The sequence below is a fragment of the Rhipicephalus microplus genome, chromosome 9 (assembly GCF_043290135.1).
Source record: "Rhipicephalus microplus isolate Deutch F79 chromosome 9, USDA_Rmic, whole genome shotgun sequence".
Taxonomy (NCBI): Eukaryota; Metazoa; Arthropoda; class Arachnida; order Ixodida; family Ixodidae; genus Rhipicephalus; species Rhipicephalus microplus.
Genome location: NC_134708.1, coordinates 108,625,204 through 108,652,194, shown reverse-complemented (window position 1 = coordinate 108,652,194; position 26,991 = coordinate 108,625,204). Strand labels below are relative to the sequence as shown.

At 44.6% G+C, this 26,991-nt stretch overlaps 2 protein-coding genes and 1 pseudogene across 7 annotated transcripts; all 3 read right to left on the bottom strand.

The window, feature by feature from the left end:
- Positions 1–685: 685 nt before the first annotated feature.
- On the bottom strand, positions 686–6,042 carry LOC142772100 (small ribosomal subunit protein uS8-like; annotated as a pseudogene).
- Positions 6,043–13,570: 7,528 nt separating this feature from the next.
- LOC119163092 (uncharacterized) lies at positions 13,571–26,414 on the bottom strand. Of its 6 annotated transcripts, XR_012886274.1 has the most exons (4): positions 24,644–25,548; positions 18,624–18,789; positions 17,365–17,486; positions 13,571–14,261 (listed from the first exon to the last, which is right to left on the bottom strand). XR_012886274.1 is itself a non-coding variant. In XM_075874236.1 (3 exons), the coding sequence occupies exons 1-3, from the start codon at positions 24,648–24,650 to the stop codon at positions 17,429–17,431; spliced, it is 231 nt and encodes a 76-aa protein (XP_075730351.1). In that variant the 5' UTR covers positions 24,651–25,548; the 3' UTR covers positions 13,571–17,428. The 6 variants fall into 6 exon arrangements, 3 of the variants coding, with proteins under 3 accessions (XP_075730351.1, XP_075730352.1, XP_075730350.1); XR_005108646.2 differs by having other exon boundaries at positions 17,365–18,789; positions 25,237–25,554; XM_075874236.1 differs by having other exon boundaries at positions 13,571–17,486.
- On the bottom strand, positions 20,392–24,650 carry LOC119163091 (small ribosomal subunit protein uS8-like). Its single transcript, XM_075874238.1, has one exon. It carries the CDS (start codon positions 20,988–20,990, stop codon positions 20,625–20,627), a length of 366 nt encoding a protein of 121 aa, XP_075730353.1. The 5' UTR covers positions 20,991–24,650; the 3' UTR covers positions 20,392–20,624.
- Positions 26,415–26,991: the final 577 nt, after the last annotated feature.

The window sequence follows — 26,991 nt, the reverse complement described above, 5'->3', positions numbered from 1 at the left end:
GCAAGCGTGTTCGCGGATCCGGTCATTAATGCACCTGCCAGTTAGTCCTATGTAGTATTTACCGCATGAAAGAGGTATCTGATAGATTACAAATTGCGCGCATGTGACATACAGTGTTAAGTACTTTTTAGAGCATCCCGGTTTTGCATGTGAAACAACTTTCATACACAAGTACGAGAGCTTTTTCGGGGCAGAAAACACCACTTTTATATTGGCCCGCTCCCCAACCTTTTTCAAGTTGTGGGAGATTCCATGCAAATAAGGCACTACGGCAAGCTTCTGACGTCTTACTGGCTCATCATGAGGGAGAGCTTGCTGCAAAGACTGAAACTTCTTGACCAGAATACCCGCGACGGAAATCTGTACGTGAGAGGGGTAGGCATATATTGAAGCAGAAAAGATTAGTAGATTAGGGCTGAACTGCGTCAGCACTCCTTCTCTCGGTCTTTGTGAAAAAGAATTGTCGTTTTTGAGAGCATAAGTTTTTTGCGCATGGCAATAGAGGGTTTTTCATCTGGTTATCTGTTGTCTTCGAATTTCGTGAGCATATATATGTACGCTCCTCGAAATAAAGATTTTGTTGGAAGTAAACGCTCCCTTCTGTCCCTTCCCTTGTCCTGTGTTTCTTAACGCGCTACGTCGATCAACTATGTCTTACCAACATGCCCAACTTTATACTTTAGACTAAAAACATCACATAGTGATTCACAAATGCTCGTCAGTTTGTAATTCAAGAGAGCCAGTGTATATGGTTGCTAACTTCCTGTAGTCTCAATAGTAAGTTGTCAAACCGGAGCACATTTGTGCTTTTATTCCTCGGAAGAAGCCCAAAATTTTGCCAGATGTTTTCTCCTGGCTTCTTCCTGGACCATGATTGCACCGGACGTGGTCAGCACAATGTAGCCGAACTGTCGGGACGGCAGGAGGTTGTGCGTCCACGTCTCGGTGTCCTTCAGTTGGACGTCGAAGCCGGGGCTGATGACATTGCACTTATTGAGCCGGCCAATGACGAAGACGACGATCTCAAACTCCTTGATGTAGCCGTGCTTCATCAGGACTGTGAGGAATATGACAATGACTTTAGAGCAAGGCCTGATGATCACATGGCGCTTGCCCGCTTTTCGGGAATGTTGATCGACTTGGGAGTGTCAGCCAAGACATTCATGCGCACCATTTAGTCTCGAGAGACGGTAGCGGCCGGAAAAATGGACTAGGAAGAAGCCAGGAGGAGACACATCTGTGATATCACATGCGAGTATCATCATCCTACCACAACCGTTGTTCTGGGCAGCAAATATCATGTTGACATTTTTTTAAAGAAAACGGGTCAATGAGGTGCGGTGCCACCAAACATCAGGCCATCGTATTCCGGATCACTGACGAACCATGGCCATGGCGGCACACTCATTAACACCGCCTGGCCGGAAGAGCTCAGTAAATATCTTCTATAGTAAACAAAACTTAGGGAGGTTTTGAAATAAACATGGAACCGCATAGCTCTTCAACATCCTTTGGCCGTGGTCTATTCCTACGACTTCAGTATTTAACCCATGTTTATTTTCAGGATGTCAGTTTTCGGAAGAAAACATTGCATGGCTTCCTGTAAGTGTCCTTAAGTTCTATTCTTTTTTACTGAAAGGCATGGGTTTTCACACCCCTGAACGTGGTGCAGTGAAGTGGTGTTTCACAAGGTTTTTGTGCAATGCAAATGATTACAAAATCACAACAATAGTCGATTTTGGCAGCCACATAGTTGTCCCACACACAAAAAGTAAAACAACGCGAGATCGAGGACGATATGAACCCAGGGCCTTCGCCTGCACGCAAGTCATTATATCATGAAGCAACGCAGATACTTCTTGATACTCTTTCACAAAGAGCCTAAACAGGAGTGTGTCGGGCAAGCAATGATGTTATCACATACATGAGTTATACGCAATAAATAGCTGGTATTTGACATCATGGAAAGAGTCTTTCAACATACTAGTACTCCATGTCATAGCAATATTGATGACAAATAAGCAGCGTCAGCATTAAAACAAGGCAGCAGGAATGTCTCTGTGCTTGAATAACAAAAAAACATGGATGCAATGTTTTGATAACAGTAACTTGCCATTGCAAGCGTTGCATTGAACATGTCGACACTCCAACAAGAAGATTTCAACGACATCAGTGCACACCACGTGCAAGGGCGCACATGGAAGATTACTGCGGAAGGCGTAGCAACTATGCAGCTCATGATGCTCAAATCAGTCTTCGGTTCACTTAAGGTTCCTATGTGGACTACTCTTCCTGCAAACGATGCCAACCCAGCTTCAGAAACATAAATGCATCAACAAAACATGCCTTCGAATTGCCACAGGGCTATCAAAGTACACCGAACCTGTCCGAAATAGGTCTACTCCTTCCATTAGGTGACTACGTGCAGCCTGCACTGCAAGCTCAAAATAAGCGCCTCAAGCTAACCCGCATTGGAAGAGCCAACAGAAACGAGCTAGGTCTGAGCAACCAAGACCAGCCTCAAACACTACCCACTATTCCACCACGAGAAGATATTACCCTGAAAATTGGCCGTTTCCACACCTTTGAACCAAGCCTCGTACAATCAGCGAAGGGCTTACTACGCTCAGTGGCATATTAAGTACCTCAAAAGTATACCTCATGAAGAAGAAACCATCTACACGCATGCCTCACGTACTACAGAAGGCTACAACACAGGGGAATTTTTCAACCTGAGAACAGGCAAAGCATCTTCATCCTTTATTATGCAAACTTGGTTGCTGCCAGAAGCAGCTGGAGGGTATGCTATTTCAGAAGCTCTCACCCACTACAATCAACCGGGATCATCCCCAAAAGCTATTCACATCTTGACAGATTTCGAGCAAGTGCTTCACATTCTCCAAACTAGAAGAAAGCTACTGACGTACCCCAAGCACATCCTGCACTACGCTGCCCAACTTAAACAACAATCAGCCCAAGTACGATTTCATTGGATTCCTGGATGTACCAATATGCCAGGATACGAGCTAGTTCATCAACAAGCCTTCCAGCATAACAGCAAGGATCCACTCAGGGACGACAGCTTGAAGAAGGCCACAACAATGACCCTAGATGAGACCCTGAAGGTGACTATTGAGCGAAAATTCAGTGCTGGCTACAAATAAGGGCTGAAGCCCAAGCATCTGTCTTATCTGAATTAAAAGCTACAAAACACGATGTCCCGTCAACAAGTTCCACCTGCCTCTATGAGGTCACATTCAGAAAACTACAGACATGAAGCTTCACAACAATTCCAGTCCTTCACAAGGTATACCCGACAAAATACTCTTACCTCAACTGCAACTAGTGCCACGAGTCAGCAACGATGGAGCATATCCTCTGGGCATGCCCCTTTTACAAATCAAGTCGAGCTGCTTACTTGAAAAAAAAAAAAAAAACCTACCCTGCCTCACTGATAGCAACACATCGAGGAGACTACCAACTGAATATTTGAAGACCCACTCACCAGAACCAGGCTGAATTCGTCGTGCGCTGCCTTACGCACGACCGCCCCTCTCTTCCCAGCAATAGACGTCAAACTCTGAAGTTTTGCAGACACGCAGTACCACCTGTTGACGCAGTTTTGAGTAGTGCAAAGTTCGACTCCCTTGCATGGTTGGCTCCAACACAAGGTGCAACTAGCGCATGCAAAACAACGATTGAGCTAAATAATAGGTATGTTTGCGCATTGAACACTCAGAAAAAGAGCTATTAATTTCTCTCCGCTGTGAATCAGAACAAAAGCAGACGCAATAGCTCCTCGCTCTGAGAAGAAAGACCTCAGTCGACGCCACTGTTGTGTTGTGAATTGCCACAGACATAAAACTCCAGTTTTACCGATTTCCATAGCTGTCGGGAAGGAGAACGGCGAGAGTGCTGGGTACGGGTCATTGTAAACGTGTTGATACCTCGCAGTGTCTTCGGCTGGTCGCATAAGAAAGTGTGATAATGTTAGTCTCCTGTTATTCTATTGAGTAGTCCGAAAACCGTGGTAACTTTGATTACAAAATTCAACAGAGCCTCTGACCACTATATGCACCGTGTTAAATGCATACTAGTAAAGCCTGCGATAAACATCGCAAGCGCTGCCTCGACCACCAGTAATCTGAAGTGTTCATCACCACACAGCATCGTGCACGTAGGCTTTAAAGGCTCTAATGTTCCGGCATTAACTAGCGAATGCGAGCATGTATGTCTTGCAGGTAAATAGCAAAACGATGGTCGTGACCACGATCGGGTTTTTCCTGTCGGTGGTCTCCGCGATTGCCTGAGATATATCTCGAAGGCCTCAGTTTTGTTTATCATTGTACACCGAGAAAAAGGACACGCATGTATCCCCGTTTGCAGTGTATAGAAAACGGAAAACCGGCCGTCCACAGAATATTCTAAACAGCTTCAATGCACAGGAAGAGAGATGAATAGAGTATACCACTGAAAAGGCGAATATCTTCAGGTCCATTCATGCTTGATAAAGCCAGCTTTGTACTACTGAAGGCAAGATACATTGTTCGCGTACATACTTAATTTCTTTGACATCATGTGTACAGCCAAATTTAATGCACTTAGGCTGCATAAAATGCACGTCAGAGCTTTTGCCTCGAACTCTATGTCAGGGGATGCACGCTTGCTCTTAAATTGTGAGTTGTACTACGCCAAAATAACTGAAGCATATTTTGCATTGTACCCGCAGTTCCCTTTGATGAGCTTCCTGCTTTTCTGAAGCGAGGTTGGATTGACGGAAGAAGCTTGTTGTCTAAGATTATCAGGAAACTGCACCTCAACATTAACGAAAGAGGAGGGCCTATGCGCGTTCGCTCGCAAACAGCTCTGTTTGCACAACTTGGTTACGGCCAGCGCGTTAACGACAGCGTTGGTGGCGGCGTTTCTTGCAGAGCCGTCCGGGCAGAGCCTGACGTCTATATGAAGCTTACCAGTTTGAAGTAACCGGTGTTCTTATCTTTTTTTTCTTTTTTACCATGGTGCTGAAGCCAACAAGCGAGTGAACATTGTAATTAGCTCAATAAAGTTTTCAATCGATCAATCAAATCAATCTTGGTATGAAGCGCACAGCTTTTACACAATAACACGAAAGAAGATACACAAGCGCTTGTATCTATTCTTTCGTGTTATAGTGTGACAGTTGTGCCCTTCCTACCAAGATGGATTCATACCAACCCGCCCGATATAATTGTTTATTAGGCTCTAATCAATGGTCGTGGATTCGGGTATATGACACGGTTATTCAAGTATGTTGGGTAATTTGTGGATAGAAGGGAGAGCGATTTCTAGCCGACTTTGAGAATCAATTGTAAATTTCAGGTCGCGTGCTGTGCTACATTCTTTGGCCCACGTGTTCTTCACAGCCTCGATAATCGATCAGCGGCATCTGACCATGCTTAAGTGTTCGAAGACCCCTTTAAGCACTTGTTATTGTTCCGTCTGAACGGACAGCTTGACGCAGCCGGCGCAAGAGCAGAGGAGAGTTTCACCGGCGCTTTCAACGCCAGCTCTACTGACGCACAGTAGCTAGTACGCACGGCGCGAAGGAACTAGCAAAACACAAGAAGACTGGCCTCTGCTGGAGGGACCAAGACGGGGAGGAACTGGCAGAACCTGACAACGATGAGCAACGAAAGGACGCTGGTGACACTTCCGCAAAGAGGCTGGTCGAGCCTTCTACATGACAACATCCAGATGATTAGGTCAACGACGCAAGTAGCAGCACTTCCTTCCATCACGTTTCTTCGAAGACAGATGACTGGCGTCATGTCCATCGACAACGACGGCGCATCATCTAGGAGTGACCAGGAGAAGAGCTCGAGGAGCCGGTCATTAAAATCGTCATGCGAGAACGCAAGAAGTCAGCAAGAAATGACGTGAAAAATGTATCCATAGGGTTCCCGCAGTTTCTATTCTGTAACGCTTACCCATAGAACACCTATATACTACCAGTTAGAGGAGGGAAACTGTACCTTTGACAGTGGAACATAAACAAGGGTAGCGGTGGCATTCTGAACTAACTTATTCGAACTAGAGATGGCGCTGCTATGACTATTATTTTCCGACACTTTGTGATCTTTCAACAAGGAAGATTTGCAGAGATTGATGGACATCTGCGGTACTGAGGGAGATAGGTTAGATTTAGGATTCGGTAAGAAAAAATCAGCAGTCATGATTTTAATAATAATATAGGTAGTGAGCTTAGGACACAGGAGGTCACGCTAGAGATAACGAATAAGTACAAATATCTATCACCAAACTGAATATGTACAAGTAGCTTCATGTACAAGTAGCTGTATATCAGCTACTTGTACATAAAGAATGTCGATACAGAATGGAGAAAGCGAACCAGGAAATTGACTGGTAAATACACGGAGGAAGGAAAAGCAGGAAATTGCCAAAGAGAGGATCTATGATAATACTTGGGGTAGTTCTCTACTGTTTGAGGCCAGGACGGGAGTATTGCGAACCAAGACATATCGGGCCAAATACGAATGGGTAGACACGGTATGCAGTGCATGCGGAGAGGAGGAGGAAACGGCCGAACTCTTGATAATGTTCTGTAAAGGTCTTCACTTTATAGTTCAGGATGATGACGCAGAGTTTTTCAAAGCACTGACGTTTAGAGACAGGGAGGGAAATATAGACTTTAGACGGGTAGAATTAACTATAAGGAGGTTATGTGATTTGTGGCTAAAGTCAATGCACGAGTGAAAATTAAACCATTCACTGCAAAGTACCAGTCCTATACTTCACTATTCAAAGGGGAAAAAAAGATGAATCTAGTTGGTGGTTCACTAAGTCTTACGGCTAGGCGGCGTTAGCCGCCACCCTATCTAAAGGATACAGCCAAACTGGTATGTGTTCTGTGATACAACCACATCTATTCATCCATCCATCTTCATGATCATTGTTTTGGGGCATAATAGCGGTTTTTTTGGTGGTGGAGGCGGTGGTCGTGGTGCGCGCCCGCAGGCTTTGGGCACTTATTCGCTGCTGTTGCGGGGTAGTGTACGCGCGCACAGCAGCCTAACGTTGCTATAAAAATTTCATAGATATGCCGCCAGGTGACCGAAAAACCTCAACTGGCAAAAAAAACAAAAACACGCCAAGCAAGTAAGTTTACATTGTTTATTGACAATCGTGGATAATACAAGGAACACTGTCTCTCGCAGAGTTGAGCAACACATGAAAAACAAACCCAGTAATAGCATACAAAAACCTTTCTGAAACTTTGTCTGTCGTCTTGTTCAGTCAGACAACGATATTTACACTGGACACGCCTGGCACAGTACTTGCTACCGTGCTGCCCGTTGTCTTTCGCACTATACATGTCTTCAAAAAGTGCAGAGTCAATACGGTTGGCTTGAGCCACAATGTAATATTTGACAACGCACTGGCGCGAAGCACATCGCGTTGTATAAAAAGAAATGACATCACGCTGTTGTGGTAGGCATCCCTGCATATAACATTGTTTTCGATATTGTGTTTGAAATCTGTGTTTTTACTGCGCGTCCTATCATTTTACGGCTAACTAGTTATTAGCGCTGTTATTATGTAAATTATGTCGTACCAACTGGCCCAAGCAACCACGTTAGCTACTTTCATTTCTAGTACATTGGGCTATTTTAATTGTTTCACCGTTCAGCCATGTATCATCGTCGCCATGTACGTCTACGCCGTGTGCAATGCCCGAAAGTTCTCTTTTCTTGTCCGGTCAGTGCCGCTGTCTGTCTCCTCCTTTTCTTGTCCCTTGTTATTGGCGCTGTTTTCATGTGAACTAGACCGACTTCCAGTTGTGGTAAGCACGTGCATCGTAGGAAAACACCATTTACAGAATCATGTTGAAAAGTTAACCTAGTTTACGTTTCAAACGAGGTAAATTTTTACAGTGACAGGCACTTTAATAATAGTTGGCGAATAACGAAAGCCCGAGTCAGGTATTTCAGCAAGTCAACATTTTTGTGAATGTTGTCACGGTTGACAAGTTAAAAGAATTAGCTACCCTTGCTCTTGCTCGCCTACTGTTGATAAGCGCACATGACGAAACTCAGATGGATGGATGGATGTGGCTGTACCCGTTAAATCGGACGGCGGCTAACGCCACAAAGCCGTAATACTTAAAGAACTAACAACGAGATTTATCTTTTTTTTTAATAGTGAAGTTGAGGGCTGGTACTTTGCAGTGAAGGGTTTAATTTTCACTCGTGCCTTGACTTTAGCCACCAGTCAGATAACCTTCTTCTAGTTAATTCTACCTGCTTAAAGTCTATTTCGCCCTCCCTGTCCCTAAACCCCAGTGCTTTGAAAAACTCTGCGCCATCATCCTGAACTATAGGGTGAAGCCCTTTACAGAACATTATCAAGTGTTCGGCAGTTTAATTCCTCCTCCTCTCCACACACGCTGCATACCCCTTTGGCCCGATATGTCTTGGTTCGCAATACTCCCATCCTGGCCTCAAACAGTAGAGAACTACCCAAAGTATTATCGTAGATCCCCTCCTTGGCAATTTCCTGCTTAAAAGTTCGATAGATCTCTAGTGCGGACTTTTTAATCATGCCAATTCTCCACATGTCAGTCTCCGTTTTCTTCACTTTCTTTTTAAACGATAGTTCTTTTTGGTTTGGCCACCTACTGTTTTCCAAGTATTTACCAGTAAATTTCCTGGTTCGCTTTCTCCATTTTGTATCGACATTCTCCATGTACAAGTAGCTGAAAACCTTCCTAGCCCAACGCTCCTCCCCCATTTCTCGCAATCGCTTTTCAAATTCTATCTTGCTGCTAGCTTCCCTGCCCTCAAATGATGTCCATCCCATATCAGCTTGTACTCCCTGATTTGGTGTATTTATGTGAGCTCCTAAAGCAAGCCTACTTATTCCACGTTGTTTAATTTCTAATCTTGCTTGAACTGCTGATCTCATGCACAAGACCGCATTGCGGAACGTCAGACCAGAAACCATGACCCCTTTCCATATTCCTCTCACAACATTATACCTATTGCAATTCCACAGTGCCCTATTTTTCATCACTGCTGCATTCCTGTTACCTTTAGTGGTCACGTATATTTCGTGTTCCCTTAAGTACTCACTCCCATTGCTTATCTATACGCCCAGATATTTGTATTTATCTGTTCTATCTATATCTAGTGTGACTTCCTGTATCCTAAACTCACAACCTTCGTTATCATTAAAAATCATGACTGCTGATTTTTCTTTACTGAATCTGAAACCTAACCTATCTCCTTCATTACCTCAGATGTCCATCAATCACTGCAAATCTTCCTTGTTGTCGGCCATTAGCACTATATCATCTGCATACATTAATGCTGGTAGTGCCTGATCAATGGGTTTTCCTTGTTTGACGAAAAAGATGTTGAAGCCAAGTCCACTTCTCTCTAATTTGGCCTCTAATCCTTGTAGGTACGTCATAAATTGGCGTGGTAACTTTTTTTCGCCCTCTACTGCCACCGTAGGGACTTGAGAGTTTCTGGGGGCTGATATTACAACCAGAGTATAAGTTGCGAAACTACGTTCGGAAACCCGGACACTCCATTGCCCGACCTAGCGGGAGTGAGTAAGGTCCCACCATAATTAGGAGTGAGAATATCGTCTCGCCCTCTGTGAGCACCAATACAAAACACTGCATCGCCGCTTTTGTGTGCGCTTCTTTTTATGCTACTCAACGCCGTGTGCAACAATGTCGTCATCGCATAGATAAATGACCTACACCTTCAATAACCTTGGCTTGCATGGCGCCCGTCACCGCTGTCAGCTGTTTTCGCTCTGCAAAGGTGTAACCAAAGTCGGGTCAAAGCGTCAAGTTTTGTTTCGTTGAAGGTGGCGCTACGACGATTTTAACGCTGCGCCCTGATTATTTCTATTACTCCTCATTTGAAAATGTGCGCTTGAGATCGATTGCTCACGGGAAGTTTGACGAATCCTTTTAGCTGTGCCACTTTGCGGTTCACGATGTGTCTCACTAGCACGACGTGAGTGATGGTCACACGAACAAGACACAGATACAGTAGAGTGCAAACCAAAGCACAACAGTACCGATCAGTACATACCGCGAATTGGCCGCTTTGTCTTGCACGCAGCGGTCAAATTCCACTAATCATGAAATCAATGAGACACTGGCTGGGATACCGTATAATTATGAAAGGCCGATGACAAAAAAGTGGGAACATTGAACGCTTCTATTTACTTGCAACTAGCACTGGAAGTGCTCTTTTCAGGTGTGATGTTCATGGAGTCTTTCCAATGGCACTGGCGTTTGCTGCTCGGGCAGCGTCGTCTGCTGCCGTTGACAGACTTACAGGTTGGATCCACCTGGATCAACGCTGCATCCCGCTTGCATCACGTCTTGCCGCTCACTATTTGTGTTTGCCGAAATGTAAACATAGTGGGCTCTCCATACGAATCTAATGAACTACCGACTTCACCGTACCGTCCACATCCGCTGTGCTAGCTGTGTACCACACGAACACGCCACTTATAGCCACGTTACCTCTAGTGCAATGGCAAAAGTGTGAAAAAGGACAGAGCATCAAGAGAACAAGCAGCTCCTCTGTCCTTTATCACGTCTCCACCACTGCGACAAAGTTACATTTTCAGCAACTTTAGGCACCAACTCAGCAAAAAAGCAAGTTTTAGGCGCTGCCAGCGCTGTTTGTCAAAATTTGGCGGTGCTCTCAATCTACGCAAAAACACAAAATATTGCATTTTCTAGTCAGTGTTCTCGTCAAGAAAAGGCGCTACAATCTACTCGCTTCCGCCATTTCGGCCAATGTCGTGTTCTCGGAACATCACTGTCAGCACGCTCCATGGCCTTGATAGAGTGCGTGCTCAAGCGCGATCGCTTTCTCCTGTTGTGATTTCTGGGGCCGCTAATGAGGCTGCTGTGGAAGTAGGGTCACAGAACACATTTTGGTAGAGTTCGTTGATGCGCGCGGTCCCTCCGCCGCTTTGAAGGGTAGAGATAACCGCGTCCTCTGCTACGGAGTCGGCTATTACAATGCCTTCTCCACAAGCCGCCCATAACCACGATGGCCAGTCAACGAGTGTTGCGCGGCTACACACAGTTGGTTGGGTCAAAAGTGGGGTACTCAAACAACATGAGAGAAATACAAAGTTTTTTCACCGGGAGTGTGAAGGTCTTAGTTATATAGTCTCTAACCTTCATTTTTAATATGACATTAGCAGCTGGAGTTGTTCGAAACAGAAATCCTGTCGACGCAAGCCGCGTTAACACCTTCAATTAGCGTCTTTTTGGACTAGTCGCTAACTTTTTATATAGGTTAAAGATATGAAACACCCACACATAAGTCACATGACCTTTCAATGTGTCTGTGTGTTGTGTGCATTTTACAAAAGTGTAAAAACAGTTTGCCATTTGCCAGCTGGCCGGAAAAAAAAGGATAAAAAGATACATGCTGTTCACGCTATCTGAGATTCTTTACTGAGCTATGGCCCCGGGGACCGAAGGTTCCGTCTTCCAAGTCTTTGCTGTTCTAGAATATCTGTTCATGTTAGGAGCGGGTCCATACGCATAGCCGAGGGTGGGTGTGATATGCCGGGGTTGGAGGTCCGGAAGAGTAATTCTCGGGCCGAGGCATAGGCGAGCTCATTGCTTCTAACTCTGCAGTGGCCGGGTATCCATATCAGCTGTTTCCATTCGCCCTCTGACCGTGAGGATGAGAGTTGTGTAAGAAGTCGATGCGCTATGGGGCTAATGTAGCCTTTACAAAAATTTCGGTAAGCTGCTTTTGAATCTGTTAGAACGAAGGTGGACCTTGAGTTTCGTAGGGCGACGGCGATTACTGCTTCTTCCATACTAGATGTGTCTGTGTCCTCGGGTGATATACAATCAACCACTTTTCCACAATGAATGACGCTTGCTGTACATTTGCCATTCACTGGTCCAGCTGCATCGACAAGGAAGGCGCCCTCAGTATCTAAGTAGTTGCCGTGAACTTTTGCCCGTGCCAGACGTCGATGTTCGAGGAACTGAGGATGTATGTTGTGTGGTAGTGGTTTGATGATGATGTCCTGCCTCCATTCATGTGGGATACGTTGTTTTCCCCTTCTCTCAATGGGGTCTTCGATGCCAAGTTCTGATAGTGTTTTCCATCCCGTTTTAGTGATATGGCGAGGCGCGTGACTTGATTTGTGTGGTGTGCATGGAATAGTTCTAATACGGTGTTGTCGAGCCCCATTTGAAGCAGACGTTCTATGAGTGTCCATGCGGGAAGGTTCAGAGCCTTCTTGAGAGTCACACGTATGATTCTGTCTATTTTGTGCTCATCTGCTTTCAAGACCCTCAGGTAAGGAAAGCTATTCGCAACTCAAATGAACATGAGAAGGCGCTGCGGAGTTGCAGCATGGCGAATTTACGGAGGTCACCGCGTCCACTGTCGCTAACACAATTGTGGAGTTTCCTGCAGTGTGATTGCACTTCGCGCTGCTTTGTAGAAGGGGAATGGGTTGTTGACACGGAGCATCTTATATTCGTTGGCACCAATGGTCCCGCAAGCACGAGTGGCGTTCTTGAAGTGGTCGCGTTCTGTGCGTAATGTACATGGCGCACCGAGCCTCTGCGAAATTTGTTTAGATCGGGCGCCGCAGTGACCTGTAGTCACTAGATACAATGATCATCAAATAGGTTCGAGTGAACAAATCAACAATGGTGCCTCACCTAGAAAGAAGGAATCTGATTGGTCATTCATTTTTTCCATCCAAGATTTTCAAAGATTGGTGGGGGACAGGCGAGGTCCTAAACAAATAGACGACGCATCTCGTGCCTTCGAAGCTGTGGCAGTTAGTTTTCCATCTCAATGAAGATGGGTTGTCAATGCAAAGGCAACACAGAACGGCGAGTTGTTGAAGGGAAGGTGAGCGGGAAGTAGAACGTCAAGAGGTGGAGGTTCAGGTACCGGAAGCAGCTTATACGTTGCGTTCGTAAACTTCAGATGGCCCGCCAGGCCTGTGGTATGGAGGCCGGAACTAGTAGACAGGATATCTTGGTACCTCCAGGTTCAATGTGAAGCACCGACGGCATAGACGTGCAACGTGACCTGGAATTCCGCAAAAGTAGCAGATGAGCCGGTTGTCAGCAGAACCCGTGAGATTTCCGGAGTGCGGCTGTATAGCTGGAAATGGCACAATGAACGGTCACACAGGTTGTGGGGTATACAATGACAGGCGACACGGTGGCGTTGCCGCGACGGCCGCATAAGTCAGTGGCAGGGCACCACGTCTTGGTGGAAAAGCAGACATCGGCAATGGCGACGCCTCAGAGACCTGCTCCTGAATAGCCTGTCCGATGGTCGGCATTAAGCAGTTCATTGGTACTTCGGTGGCCGGCAGATACGAGAGACATGAATGCTGTTAAGCAACCTCTTTGTGTCCATATTTTTTATCTGCACTAGCAGGTACGAACAGACAGCCGGTACGAACAGATATGCTCGAACAGCCCAGCGTCCACAACTAGAGCACACCGCTCGCACTTCCCACTGAGAGATGGTCCAACTGGTCGTTGCCTTGTGCATTCACCACAACACTCGAAATAATTCTTTATTAGTTCTCATTATTTGGCTCTCACAATGAAAAATAAGCCCTTAAATTTACACTTTTTTACTTCTTGCTAAGCAATATACAGGAAAAAAGCACATTAGCTATAGTATTCAAAAACCTTTTGAGCCACTTTTAAAAGCTGCCATTTGTAGTCAAGCAATCAATGAGTTGACGAAAATAGGTCCTTCTCAGCTCTTTTAATTGCACAAGCACACATTGAAAATGAGGTTGTGTTTCTGTGGAAAGGACCTAGAACTGACCTCCTGTGTGCGTGCGAATGTGGCGAATAAGAGTGCCTCTCACTGAAAAGGATGCATTGCAGCGATCACAGGCAAAAGGGCGCTGTCCCGTATGGATTCGCAAGTGGTCTTTTAGGTGCGTCTTCTTTGAAAAGGATACATGGCAGTGTATGCAGGAGAAGGGCCGCTCTCCAGTGTGGATGCGCAAATGCTCCGTGAGATGAGCCATTTGACTGAATGCGGCTGAACACAGCTGGCATGAGAATGGACGCTTGCCCGTGTGCTTGCGAAGGTGTCTTTCCATGTTCCCCCTTTTTCTGGTCATGTAATTGCACAGCCGGCAGGAATGCTTTTCGCTTTTCACGGACACGAGCGAAGTGTACTGCTCCTCGGATTCCAAGGACGGGAAACCTGCAATGCCATCGAAAGAACAGGAAGGTATTGCAAACCACGGATCAAACTCGTCATAGAAATAGAATGCAGAAACATCGAATCAAGTTGTGAGCATGTGAGAACACTGCCCTGCTTATAACACGCTAGTAGAATAGCAATAATGCTACGAGATGACACAAATGGCTCATACACAATCCCAACTCTCTTTACATAAATACTATGCTTAATACAGAAGAATGCCTGTTGCTAATACAAAGAAGTGGCTCTGTTGTGTCACATACATCAGCACAGTGGCTTAGTGAATTAAGTGATTAGCCACTACGGTGATTTACAAATTCCTTTTTCTTTTCCAACATAGAGGTATATATAGAATACAGAGCAGCAAAAACATCACTTAATATATTTTAACAAATAAGGCATCAGAAATAAGTTTGAAATGATTTACTATACAATGATCTGGGATATATAAAAGAAAGGAAAAAAACTCACTGGTGCTTCAATAAGCCTGTGTCTCTGGTGATAAAATATGCAGGCATATATTTTTGCATGACAAGAGAATAGTTTCTACATGACTATTAGCATAGCTTATACATTTCAGAGTTAATGTTTCCATATTGCTTCAATTGAAGTGCAATGATACAAGAGAACATGGAATGCAGCTTATTCATTTATTAGGTTTCAGTATTTAAATTACCACATAAAAGAGAAGATATTTAACTTCAAGGGATACTGCAAACTTCGAGCAATGTCCAAAAATGCTGCATGTCAGTAGTTGAACCTCCCGAGAACATTTGAGCCAAATTTGAAAGCTCCAACATGTAAATGCTCCTTGTTTTGTGCACAAAGGATTTCAGGAAAAAATTGATAAAGGACGGAGTGCACACTTACAACCAGCTTATTGCTCTAATGCTAGAAATCCTATATTGCCAACTGGGTGGGCAAGGCGACGCAATAACAATGAGAAAGAGAAAGCGACAGCGTGTGCACAACACAGCATATTAACATGTTGAAATGACCCTTCAAAAGATTCCAGTATTGATTGTCTAACAAGTTGACAGACGGGACGCTCACACACGCCGTTCCTGCCTTGCAAATAAAAAACCTTCTTATATTTCATGTGCCCTCTTATCCCCCATACCTTGCCATTTAATCATGAAACATGGAGGTGTACTCCGACTTGGCACCGTGAATTGCTCAATGGCTACTTACACATCTCCGCATGTGTTGCCTGAGGCAGTCTTTCAGACAACACCCCATTTGGCCGACGTATCATCAACCACATGATAAAAAAAATGCAGAACACAACCCCAATACTACAATGTAAAAATTTTCTTTGTACGATTGTTATTACACCCAACTCTCGAAGTGCTTTCAGAATTCACTCTCTTGCAAAAGGACCCTAGCTTATTTCGTTACAATCCTCACTGCTATTTTTTCACAATTCTTTTCAAGCGGTGCGATACCTTGTGCACACACCGAATGGCAGAAACTTTCAGCTTTGGCTCGTCTCGACCTGAGTGTCGCGAACTCCTTCCCTGCTTCAAATCACTGAACAGCAACTCAGTTATGCCCGAGAGCAAATACCTGTTAAGACGGTCAATTTGGTTGTCGAAATCGCTCTCAACCTCGTGAAGCAGGACCTTGACAGGGATTCCATCATGCATGCTTTGGGTATTCCCCACTTCACAAGCTTAGAGTGGGCTGAACTTAAAGGAAGCAGGCCTTTCCGAGACAGGGAGTGCATTTCCAGCACATACATTCTGACAGGAACACAAGCTTCATGTCTAAAGATCTAAGCTTCTCAATCTAAGAGAACTCCGTTATCAGCTCATGTAAAGTCATGTAAAGAGAAAAAATGCTGAAAATCCCGTTGACTCTGTCCTGTGTCTTGCTGGTCTGCACTGTAGACCAAAAATCAAAAACATAATGGAATACCTTCGTGAGCTCATTAATAGCCCCTCCTTCTTTATTAGCCCTTCCCTGCGCAAGTTTCAGCACGCTCGCTTAAACGTAAGGAGACGAAATATCCCGGTAACTCTTCTCGTAATCCTAAAAGTCTTGTGGCAGTGAATTCATGAGCCAATGTATTGTTTTGATGAAGCCATTAAATGATTATTAAAAAAGCATTGCAGGGCCCTTTTGAGGAGTTACATAATAATACAAATTATTTTCATTACGTGTGGAGACAAAGTGGTGAAATCTGGCATGTATATATGATTTTTTATGACGATATAACTGAAATCAGTTTTAAGCTATATGTTGCAGTTTCTGTCATGCCACTGTTAGTTAACGAATGTTAAACTTTTACATAAGAATATTCACAAGGGCACAATCTGTGCTGTAGAACTCATCATTTCCGAATATTTGAATGAGCACACAAAAGTCTTTTAAATGCCCTATAATTTATTATATAGTCTTACTAACAACTTTTACAAAAAACCAATTATAAAAATCCGTATGATGTGCCGACAAATACTAGTGGTTTCACGGCACTGACCCTTTCGAATCTCAGGATCTAAGTGCAAAAATCAAAGGGTCATATTTCTATTTGATGTAAAATGGCACATGGATGATTGACAGCAACTGCATAAAATATGGAAGCTGATAACATGAAGCTTGAAAAAAATGGAGTTAAAAAAAAAATAACTGCGAAGCAAACTTGTTCTATTGTTCACAGGAGAAATGCAAAAGTGTGGGTACTTCGAGCTACAATCTGTCCTCTCGACAATGATGCCAGGATGGCGGCACTGAGACAAGGAAAATCTGCAAGATTTTCACTTTACAAAGCAGAATTTTCATATGGTTATTGATCACAACATGCTATTTAAGTGTTTCTTAACACTGACTGCTTACTTCGCTCTATTTCACCATGACATAAGAGATGGTCCAAGGATTGCAAATAAATATAAACTGAAAAATGGATAATATGGACCGAATTTAACATTTCCATTGCCACATCCCTTCCCCAAGGGCTCTCAAGTCACTTCCAATGATTCTTTAACATTTCAAGTGAACGCACGCATTGAGTTCAGAATGCCGTCACAATCAACAGTGCCAAAAGACACAACGCTATGAGCCACAGGTGCCCCGCAAATATTAAGAAACGGTCTCTCCTCCTCACCACGCATTTCAGCAGGGAATAGCCCATGAAGTATTCGCCGTGATGTCAACTACAAGTCTGCTCATCATCTGCGAGACCTGTTTGCCTGCTTGCAGGGGTACATGCACTCGCCGCTTTTCCTTCTGGCACAACCAGAAGGACAGACGAGCCGATCAACGAAGCAGAGTGAAGAAAAGAACGAAACAAGCAAGGGCCTCTTTTGGACCAGCAAACACATTGCAATCCGCTATTACGGCACTTTTTCAAAGAAGTTTCAAAGCTGCATGTTCGTTGTAGACTCGCGCACAACTTCAACACCAAAACTAAATTCCAACCTCTGGGTGGTTCAGGGGCCCTTCATGACAACATAAAACTAATTATTCAGAATAAATAGGCCAGCTATACTGGAAAGCCACACTTGTAAATTATCTGTTATGTTACCTAAATGTATTCCTGTGTTAATTTGCACACCAACTTAACAAAACAATACAAAGAATTTAAACATGAAGCCTCATGCCATGAGCACATAAAATGCCTCAGTGCATAGATCAATGAAAGGACATGATCAAAATGAGCCAAAAAATATTAAAAATATAAAAACAAATTGGCCAATGTTAAAATAGTATTTGGGTGCATTTAAATTCCCCTGACAGTGTCACAGTAGAGAGAAAATACATTTACTTGGTCTATGTCACTTATGACATTTTGCTGACTTGAAAGCATGATGCAGGACTACATAGACAACAGATAACAATGACTAATGAATAGTGAAGGAGACCAAGACTTCCACTGTGAACTTATTTTAAAATCATTACTGTTAACATGCTGCAGAGCAAAATCATAATTCCATTCCAAGGTGCTCAGGTAATTTACACCAAAATGTTTTTCTCTCACCTGCACCTCATGAACATGTGCACTGCTAAACACTCCTAAAAAGACAAGAGTATGCACGACCAACTACCCAGCCCCCAATAATACGTTGAAAACACAGGAACAGTCCATTAATGCTGACGTTTTAAACTTAAACACTGTAGACAGTGCACAAAGACAGACATTAAGAAAGACAAGTAGACAGGACAGGCACAATAATTGAGCTCATTTGGTGTACTGCCCGCTCTTTGTCCATGTTTTATCACACAGCCATACTGAATTCATGAGTGCAACAACTAGACCAAACAAGAGCTTCATCAAGTGCTGTAATAATGCCAACTCTTTTCTTTACAAATTCGTAGACTAACGAGTGGAAAAGCAAATCTTCAATGTGAATTTTCCAGCAATACCCATCAAAGGCCAGAGTCAATGAACATGGCCTCGTTAGCATCACATTGTGGAATTCATAACAGTCATGCAGCTGAATGGTTCCAATGCACAGGCATTCGAGATTCATGCCCAGCAATGTCCAATGAATCCGATTCCTTGAAGGCTTCATAAAAGAACCGGAAACCTCTGCAACAACACAGAAATCACTATTAAAATCACAACAAACACAAACTTTTATACTTCGCATCAACGAGACTTGCCTGTTAAAAATTACTCATAACGAATGACATTCATGGATATTTTGTCACTGACTGGTTACTTTTTCAGTAACTAATCAACCATAACTCCTTACAAAATATTACAAGCTCTAATGAATGCTACAACATTAAGCAATTGCGATTGGCAGAAAGCACATTAAAGAACACCTATTCCCCCACATGCAGCAGTACATGAGATTGAAATGTTCAGACAAGCAAATACCCGCAGTGCTCAGTACTTGTTTCTTAAATTTGAAGCAAACAATTCAACTAGGACAGTTATGGCCAGATGAGGATGGCCACATTGGATGTCTCTGACGGGAAATCAAGTAGTGACAATTTTTTTTCCATTTTTTTGCAGCACTTATATGAAGTATCTTGAGCAATAAAAACATACTGTACTTTGAAGAGGATGCACACAAGCAAACTGAGCCATTTATTAAATATAATTTTGTTGATTGATTGATATGTGGGGTTTAACGTCCCAAAACCACCATATGATTATGAGAGACGTCGTAGTGGAGAGCTCCGGAGATTTCGACCACCTGGGGTTCTTTAACGTGTGCCCAAATCTGAGCACACGGGCCTACAACATTTTCGCCTCCATCGGAAATGCAGCCGCCGCAGCCGGGATTTGAACCCGCGACCTTCGGGTCAGCAGCCGAGTACCTTAGCCACTAGACCACCACGGTGGGGCAAATATAATTTTGTTAACAATGTTGTGGCACTGATATTCTTTCCTCAGGGTATGTGAATCGACTATTTGGTGTCGTAGTGTTTTCATATCAAAACGAATGTGATCAAGACAAATTTTGAAGAACAATTGTTAAACGAAAATAAAAAGCACATCAAGGGAAGTAGAGGATGCACTGAAAGACAAATTTTAGGCTATTCTATTTGATGAAATATAAAACTTGGGAGAGAACCATTGCGATTATTGTTTGTTAATATTTCAGTTAATCTAATAACATCACAGAGTGATTCACATATGCTAGTCAGTTTGCGATTGAAGGGAGCCACTGTATATGGTTACTAACTTCCTGTAATGTGAACAGTCAGTTGTCAAACTGGAGCACACGTGTGCTTTTATTAGATGCGGAGCATCTTATACTCGCGCCTTGTAGTGCGCCGTCCGCACCGCTTCTCGAACACTCGACAGCTGACGCGCGCGCATGCGCCGTCGCGCCGTCGCCCACTCTTCCACCATCTGTGCATCCCTTCCTCCTCTACACACCGCGCGCGCTTCACTCCTCCACCATCTGTGCACCCTTCCTCCTCTACACACCGCGTTCGACATCTACAATTCTCCTGATTCTCCAGTGGACGCGCATGTGGCGTCGCGCTTCGAGAACATTCAACAGCTGACAGTGCATGCGCCGTCGTGCTGTATATATACTCAAGGTCGGCGCTCGCTCGCTCAGTTGCCGCTCGTCGGTTGGTTTGTACGGCGCGTCGACGTCCAAGGTCGCGGTGAAATGAATTCCAACGAATCCACAAACACAATGATCGACGTCCCTTCGACCAGCGCCGCCCTTTCGCATACGTGTGTACGTGTTCACTCATTTAACACCCCCTCGTACAACCACGTTAACCAATTTAGCCATCGACCCAAGTAAGTCGCAATTTAACACCCCATTTCACAACCACGTTAACCAATTTAGCCATCGACCCAAGTAAGTCGCACTTTAACACCCCGTTAACCAATTATATGCTCCGCATCCTCCTCAGTGTTCCCCCGAGGGAAGCTGCGGGCAATTTTTTTTCTTAGAAGAAGAAGCTCAAAATTTTGCCTCTCTGATGTTTTGTCCTAGCTTCTTCCTGGACCTTGATTCCACCGGACGTGGTCAGCACAATGTAGCCGAACTGTCGGTACGGCAGGAGGTTGTGCGTCCACGTCTCGGTGTCCTTCAATTGGACGTAGAAGTGGAGGCTGATGAAACCGCAATTGTTGAGCAGGCTATTGAGGAAGACCACGATCTCAACCTCCTTGATGTAGCTGTGCTTTATCATGACTGTGAGTAATTGGACAATGACTTTAGAGCAAGGCCTGATGATCACATGGCGCTTGCCCCGCTTTTCGGCACTGTTGATCGACTTGGGAGTGTCAGCCAAGACATTCATGCACACCATTTAGTCTCGAGAAACGGTAGCGGCCGGGAAAAATGGACCACAAAGAAGCCAGGTGGAGGTGCATCTGTGATCTCACACGCGTGTATCATCGTCACACCACAACCAAAGCTCTAAGCAGCAAATGTTATGTTGACATTTTTGAAAGAAAGCGGGTCAATCCTATAAGTGTCTTTTAGTTCTCTTTTTTTTTTTCTTGTGAGAGGCATGGGTTTTCGCTCCCCTACACGTGGTGCAGTGAAGTGAAATTTTACAAGGTTTTTGTACCATGCAAACGATTACAAGATCGTAACAATAATCGCTTTTGGCGGCCGCATAGTCGTCACACACAATAAAATAAAACAACTTGGGATCAAAGACGATATGAACTTGGGGCCTTTGCCTGCACGTAGGTCATTATATCACGAAGCAACACTGATGCTTTTTGATACTCTTTCGCAAAAAGTTCTAGACAAGCGTGATGTCAGGCAAGCAATCACGTTATCACATACATGTGTCATATGCAATAAATAGCTTGTATTTGACATCACGGAAAGGGTCTTTCAACACACCGGTACTCCATATCACAGCAATGTTGATGACAAATAAGCAGTGCCAGCATGATAACGAGGCAGCAGGAATGCCTCTGTGCTTGAATAACAAAAGAACATGAATGCGATGTTTCGACAACAATAATGTGACATTGCAATCGTTGCATGATACGCAATGTTGATGACAAATAAGCAGTGCCAGCATGGTAACGAGGCAGCAGGAATGCCTCTGTGCTTGAATAACAAAAGAACATGAATGCGATGTTTCGACAACAATAATGTGACATTGCAATCGTTGCATGATACATGATGAAGCTTCAACAAGGAGGTTTCGGCAACATCAGTGCAAGCCACGTGCGAGCACGCACATAGCAGGGGCACTATCTATGCAGCCCAAAATGCTCATATTGATCTTTGGTTCACTCAAAGCTCCTATGTGGACTATCCTTCCTGCCGATGGCGCCGGACCAGTTTGACAAACTTGAACACATCAACAAAACATGCATTCCCATCGCCACAGGTCTACCGAAGTACACCAAACCCGTACAGAACAGGTCTACTCCTTCCATTAGGCGACTATGTAGAGCCTGCACTGCGAGCCGATAATGAGCGCCTCAAGATAAACCACGTGGGAAGAGCCATCAGAAACGAATTAGGTCTGAGCAAGCAAGACCAGCCTCAAGTTTAACCCACCATTCCACCATCGGAAGATATTACCATGACAGACAATCGGCCACTGCCTAATCATATGAACCAAGCTTCTGAAAACCAGCAAAGGGGTTACTACGCTCAGCGGCATATTGAGTACCTCAAAAGTATGCATGAAGAAGAAGTCATCAACATCAGTGCCTCACGCACTATACATAGTGTGCACATGCGTCACGCAGCGTCCCTTCGTCACTTCCGAAATGCGCCAGCAACATTCCCGGGTACCTACCGACTCCGTCGCCCGCGTTGCCTCCTCGTGCTTGCACCCGTTTAGTTTTGCCTCACGATGCAAGTTTGCGGGTTGCTAGTGAGGCAAGCTGATTTAGAAGTCCCCGAAGAGGGAGCAGAGCTTCGGGGTGTTTCTTCGCCGAAAGTTATTACCAAAAATTGAGAACGCACATTGCGATTTTCCGAAAAATAGCGACGTGCTTGGCTGGCGCGGACTAACAAAAAAAAACTACTTGAAGAAACTCGGTGACATTTGCGCCTTCAGGTGTAACTTCATTTCGGGTAAGTGCCATAGCCAAGCACTTACCTGCCAACAGAGATATAGCTTATTAAGATACTGTACATACAAACTTGTCCACGACCACTGCGTGCAGAATCAGAGTGTCAGGGAGGCAGTTGAAATCGTGATGGCGATTGCGGAAATTCGGGTATTGCATTGAAACAAACTGAAAATGGATGCGAAACAATATTAGTTCACTTTGAAGTATAACCCATCTGTCTGAGTTGGGGGGTCAGGATCCTTATAAATTGGTCAATCCCTTAACACGGTCTCCATCATTTTCAGGGACTCCACTGTACATTAGCGTAGAAAAAAAGTAAAATACATGGTGAAAAAGGTGTCAAATCATGTGCGAACAAAAAAAAGTGATGATCGGCATTAACACGGCACACACCACACAAAGTCTCTATCTGCCTCGAATATTTTCTTCGGCTGTTTCCACAAATTTCAATCAAAGAGGCTCAACATCAGCCCTGTTTAAACCACTTGGTGAAAAGGGGGGGGGGCTGCTATTTTGGTGGCGTGGGCTGCACCAATATATTAACATTAAGATTATATCTCTTGTAAACTTGCCTAGCTCTGCCCGACACGTTTTCGATGGGAGCTGCTGCACTTCACTCATCCACTCTTAAAATTGCGGCTCAATAGACTTCGGGCTTTCACTTGTTCTTGGGCCACGCAATTTGTAGTGTTTGTAGTGAAAGCGCCTGATCTCCTGACCACTCTTTCCTCCGAAGCATGTGAAAGAGTACTCTGAGATACGAGCCTAGAAGTACATCTCCGGGCCACAAAGCGAGCTGAGGAGGTGGCGGCCAGGCACGGCCTGATCGCCATTCCTCTGTGAATTTTTTTTTCTCTTAAATAAAGTTGTTTCTCTTTCTGTAGTGAAAGTGAGATAACGGGCCCTCGTAGGTCGTGGCAGGCAGCCAGTGTACGTGGTGGCTGGTATACGTGTCGCACATCTTGATTTTCTGGTTTTGTATCGAGTGAACAAACAAGGCCTTCCTGATCTGATGAGCTCATTAAAGTACAACAACAAAAAACCACAATGCTTCCCTTTCAACATCGTACACAGCAACAGATGATGAGCACCCAACATACCGCGCTGCAGCAGGTGAACTGCCGTAGATACCCAGGGAGGTACTGGGCATGGCGGGAGAGGGGGACAACGACAGAAGTGACATCACATGAACACTATGTATACAAGGCTGCAACAAAGGGCCATTTTTTAACCTAAGAACAGGCAAAGCATGCTCATTCTTTATTACGCAAACTTGCTTGTTGCCCAAAGCAGCTGAAGGGTAAGCTATTTTGGAAGCTCTAGCCCTCTACAATCAACCGGAATCATCCCCAAAAGCTATTCACATCTTCACGAATTTGCAGCAAGTGCTTCGAACACTCCAAACTGGAAGAAAGGTACCAGCATACGCCAGGTACATCCTGCGCTATTACCGCCCAACTTCAAAAGCGATCAGTCCGGGTATGAGTTAACTGAATTCCTGGACGCACCAATATACCAGGACACGAGCTAATTGGTCAACAAGCCTTGAAGCTTCATAGCAAGGAAAGACTCGGGGATGACAGCTCGAAGCAGGCTGCAACGATGACCCAAGATGAGACCATGAAAGTGACTATTGAGCGAAAATTCAGTAGTGGCTACAAATAAGGGCTAAATTAGAAGCTACAAAACACAATGTTCTGACACCAAGACTCACCCGCCTCTACGAGATTACACTCAGAAGACTACAAACACGAAACTTCACAATATTTCTGGTCCTTCGTAAGATATACCCGACAAAGTACGCTGACCCCAACTACGACTACACTTACCAGCCAGCAACGACAGAGCATATTCTCTGGGAATTTACGAATCGAGCAGAGCTGCTTATATGAAAAAAACCCTAGCTTACCCTGCATTACTGACAGCAAGACATCGAGGATATTACCAACTAAATACTTGAAGACCCACTCATCAGATCCAGGCTGAACTTGCGGTGCGCTACCTAATGCACGACCACCATTCCCTGCCCAGCAAAAAGAAGCCGAGCAGTTCAAGGTCACCCGAGCACTTCTTTTTTTTTCTCTCTCTCTCTACACTACCATGGTGCTGAAGCCAATAAGCGAAAGCACATTGTAAGTAGCTCAATTAAGTTTTCAATCGATCAATTCAATCAATCTTGGTAAGAAGCGCACAGCTTTTACACGATAACACGAAAGAAGAGACACATGCGCTTGTGTTTATTCTTTCGTGTTCTAGTGTGACAGTTGTGCACTTCCTACGAAGATGGATTCATACTAACTTGCCTGATATATTTGTTTATTAAGTTATAATCAATGGCCGTGGATTCGGGTATATGGCACGGTTATTCGAGTATATTGGATCATTTGTAGATAGAAGAGAGAGCGATTTTTAGCCGACGTTGAGAATTAATTGTACATTCTAGGTCGCGTGTGCGCGCGCGTTCTCCACAGCCTTGGTAATCGATCGGCGGCGTTTTCTCACCATGCTTAAGAAGCGTTCGAAGACCCCTTTAAGCGCTTGTTATTGTTCCGTCTGAACGGACAGCTTGACGCAGCCGGCGCTAGAGCCGAGGAGAGTTTCACCGGCGCTTTCAACGCCAGCTCTACTGACGCACAGTAGCTAGTACGCACGGCGCGTAGGAACTAGCGAAACACAAGAAGACTGGCTTCTGCTGGAGTGACCAAGACCGGGAGGAAATGGCAGAACCTGACAACGATGAGTAACAAAAGAACGCTGGTGACACTTCCGCAAGGAGGCTGGTCGAGCCTTACACATTGACAACATCCAGATGATTAGGTCAATGACACAAGCATGACCTACTACACTCCTGACCTGTTCAGATAGCGGGGTTCCTATGGGAGCGCGTGTCCCCGCTCTCGTTCAATCGCTCGCCGTAGGTGGCGCTACCTATAACCTGTTCGTCTGCTTCTTTACGGTTGTTTTGTAGGCGCTGGTATAAGAATGCCTGCTTTCTGTGGTGAACTGTCGGCATATATGTGACTATTTCTTCCCATACATTGCTGGTCAAGTAAGCTGTTCAGTGCGCTTAAGAATTTATAGCACACTGGTTGACAAACGTGGAAACCCGTGGATTTACATGATTTTGGACAGCCTATGCGTTGTCGCGTGCATTTTATTGCAAAAAAAATTCTGAATGTCTTTTAGTATTATTATTTCTGGATATTTCTAAATTGTGGATCATAAATTCGCACTACGAGTGCTTTGTTGGTTAAAATTTGACTACAAAGAGTGAAGGTGACGTCAGCGAACAGGTGCTGCCTAGCGCCACGCCGCTCGTAGGTGACGGCCCTAGCGGCAGAAGGTATGAACTAGAACGTGGGCGCTGGAAGAGGTGCTCTCTGGGCAGGTCAGGAGTGTAGTAGGTCATGGACACAAGTAGCAGCACTTCTTTCGATCACGATTCTTCGCTGACAGATGACTGGCGTCACGTACAACGACAACGAAGACGCATTATCGAGGAGTGACCAGGAGAAGAGCTCGAGGCGCCAGTCATCAAAACCACAAAAAGTCAGCAAGAAACGACGTAAAGTTTCCGCAGTTATCAATCTGCAACGTTTACCGTCGAAATAAAGGTTGTGCGTATTTTGTGGGCTAGACAACAAAATAAACCAGACCGTATTCTGTAAAGTAACTTTCTTTTGTTGACGATAATGGTGCTACGCATGTTTTGTCGCAGTGTATTACTGGCATTACTAGAAAAACTTATTGTTCGATGGACCACCTAGTTCACAGAACAAGCTTTGTGAAAACAAACCTCGAAGAGCGCGCGTGAATGACTTTTGTTATGCTTTTGTTGCTCATAACAAACAGAGTAAAAGTGACTCACTAGAGTCACTACCGCTCTGAAAGACTGAGTTGCTGAATTCTGTAGCCAGCAGAAGCTTTACAGCTTTATGCGCTCGTTCTCTTCTCGGCAAGCTTCTGTTTGGCGTTGCAGACTGCTGCCAAATTTTAAGCGAAAAATTTGCCCCTGTAGTTGTGGCTTCACCGTTTAGTGTCGTTCGCGGTGCATTTCGCGAGTGCGTGAGCTACGTTGGCCGAAGCACGGAGGAAGGACGAAGCTCAGAGGAAGGTTTAGGAACAGAATTTACATCGAAAGGATGGGACCTTGAACGAAAGCTGCTCTGTATGTGAGCTACACTTCGAGTCTTCATGTGTTCTCGGAGAATACGTACACGTTATAAACGGCGAAAAAGTTCGCGTACCACGTAGGAG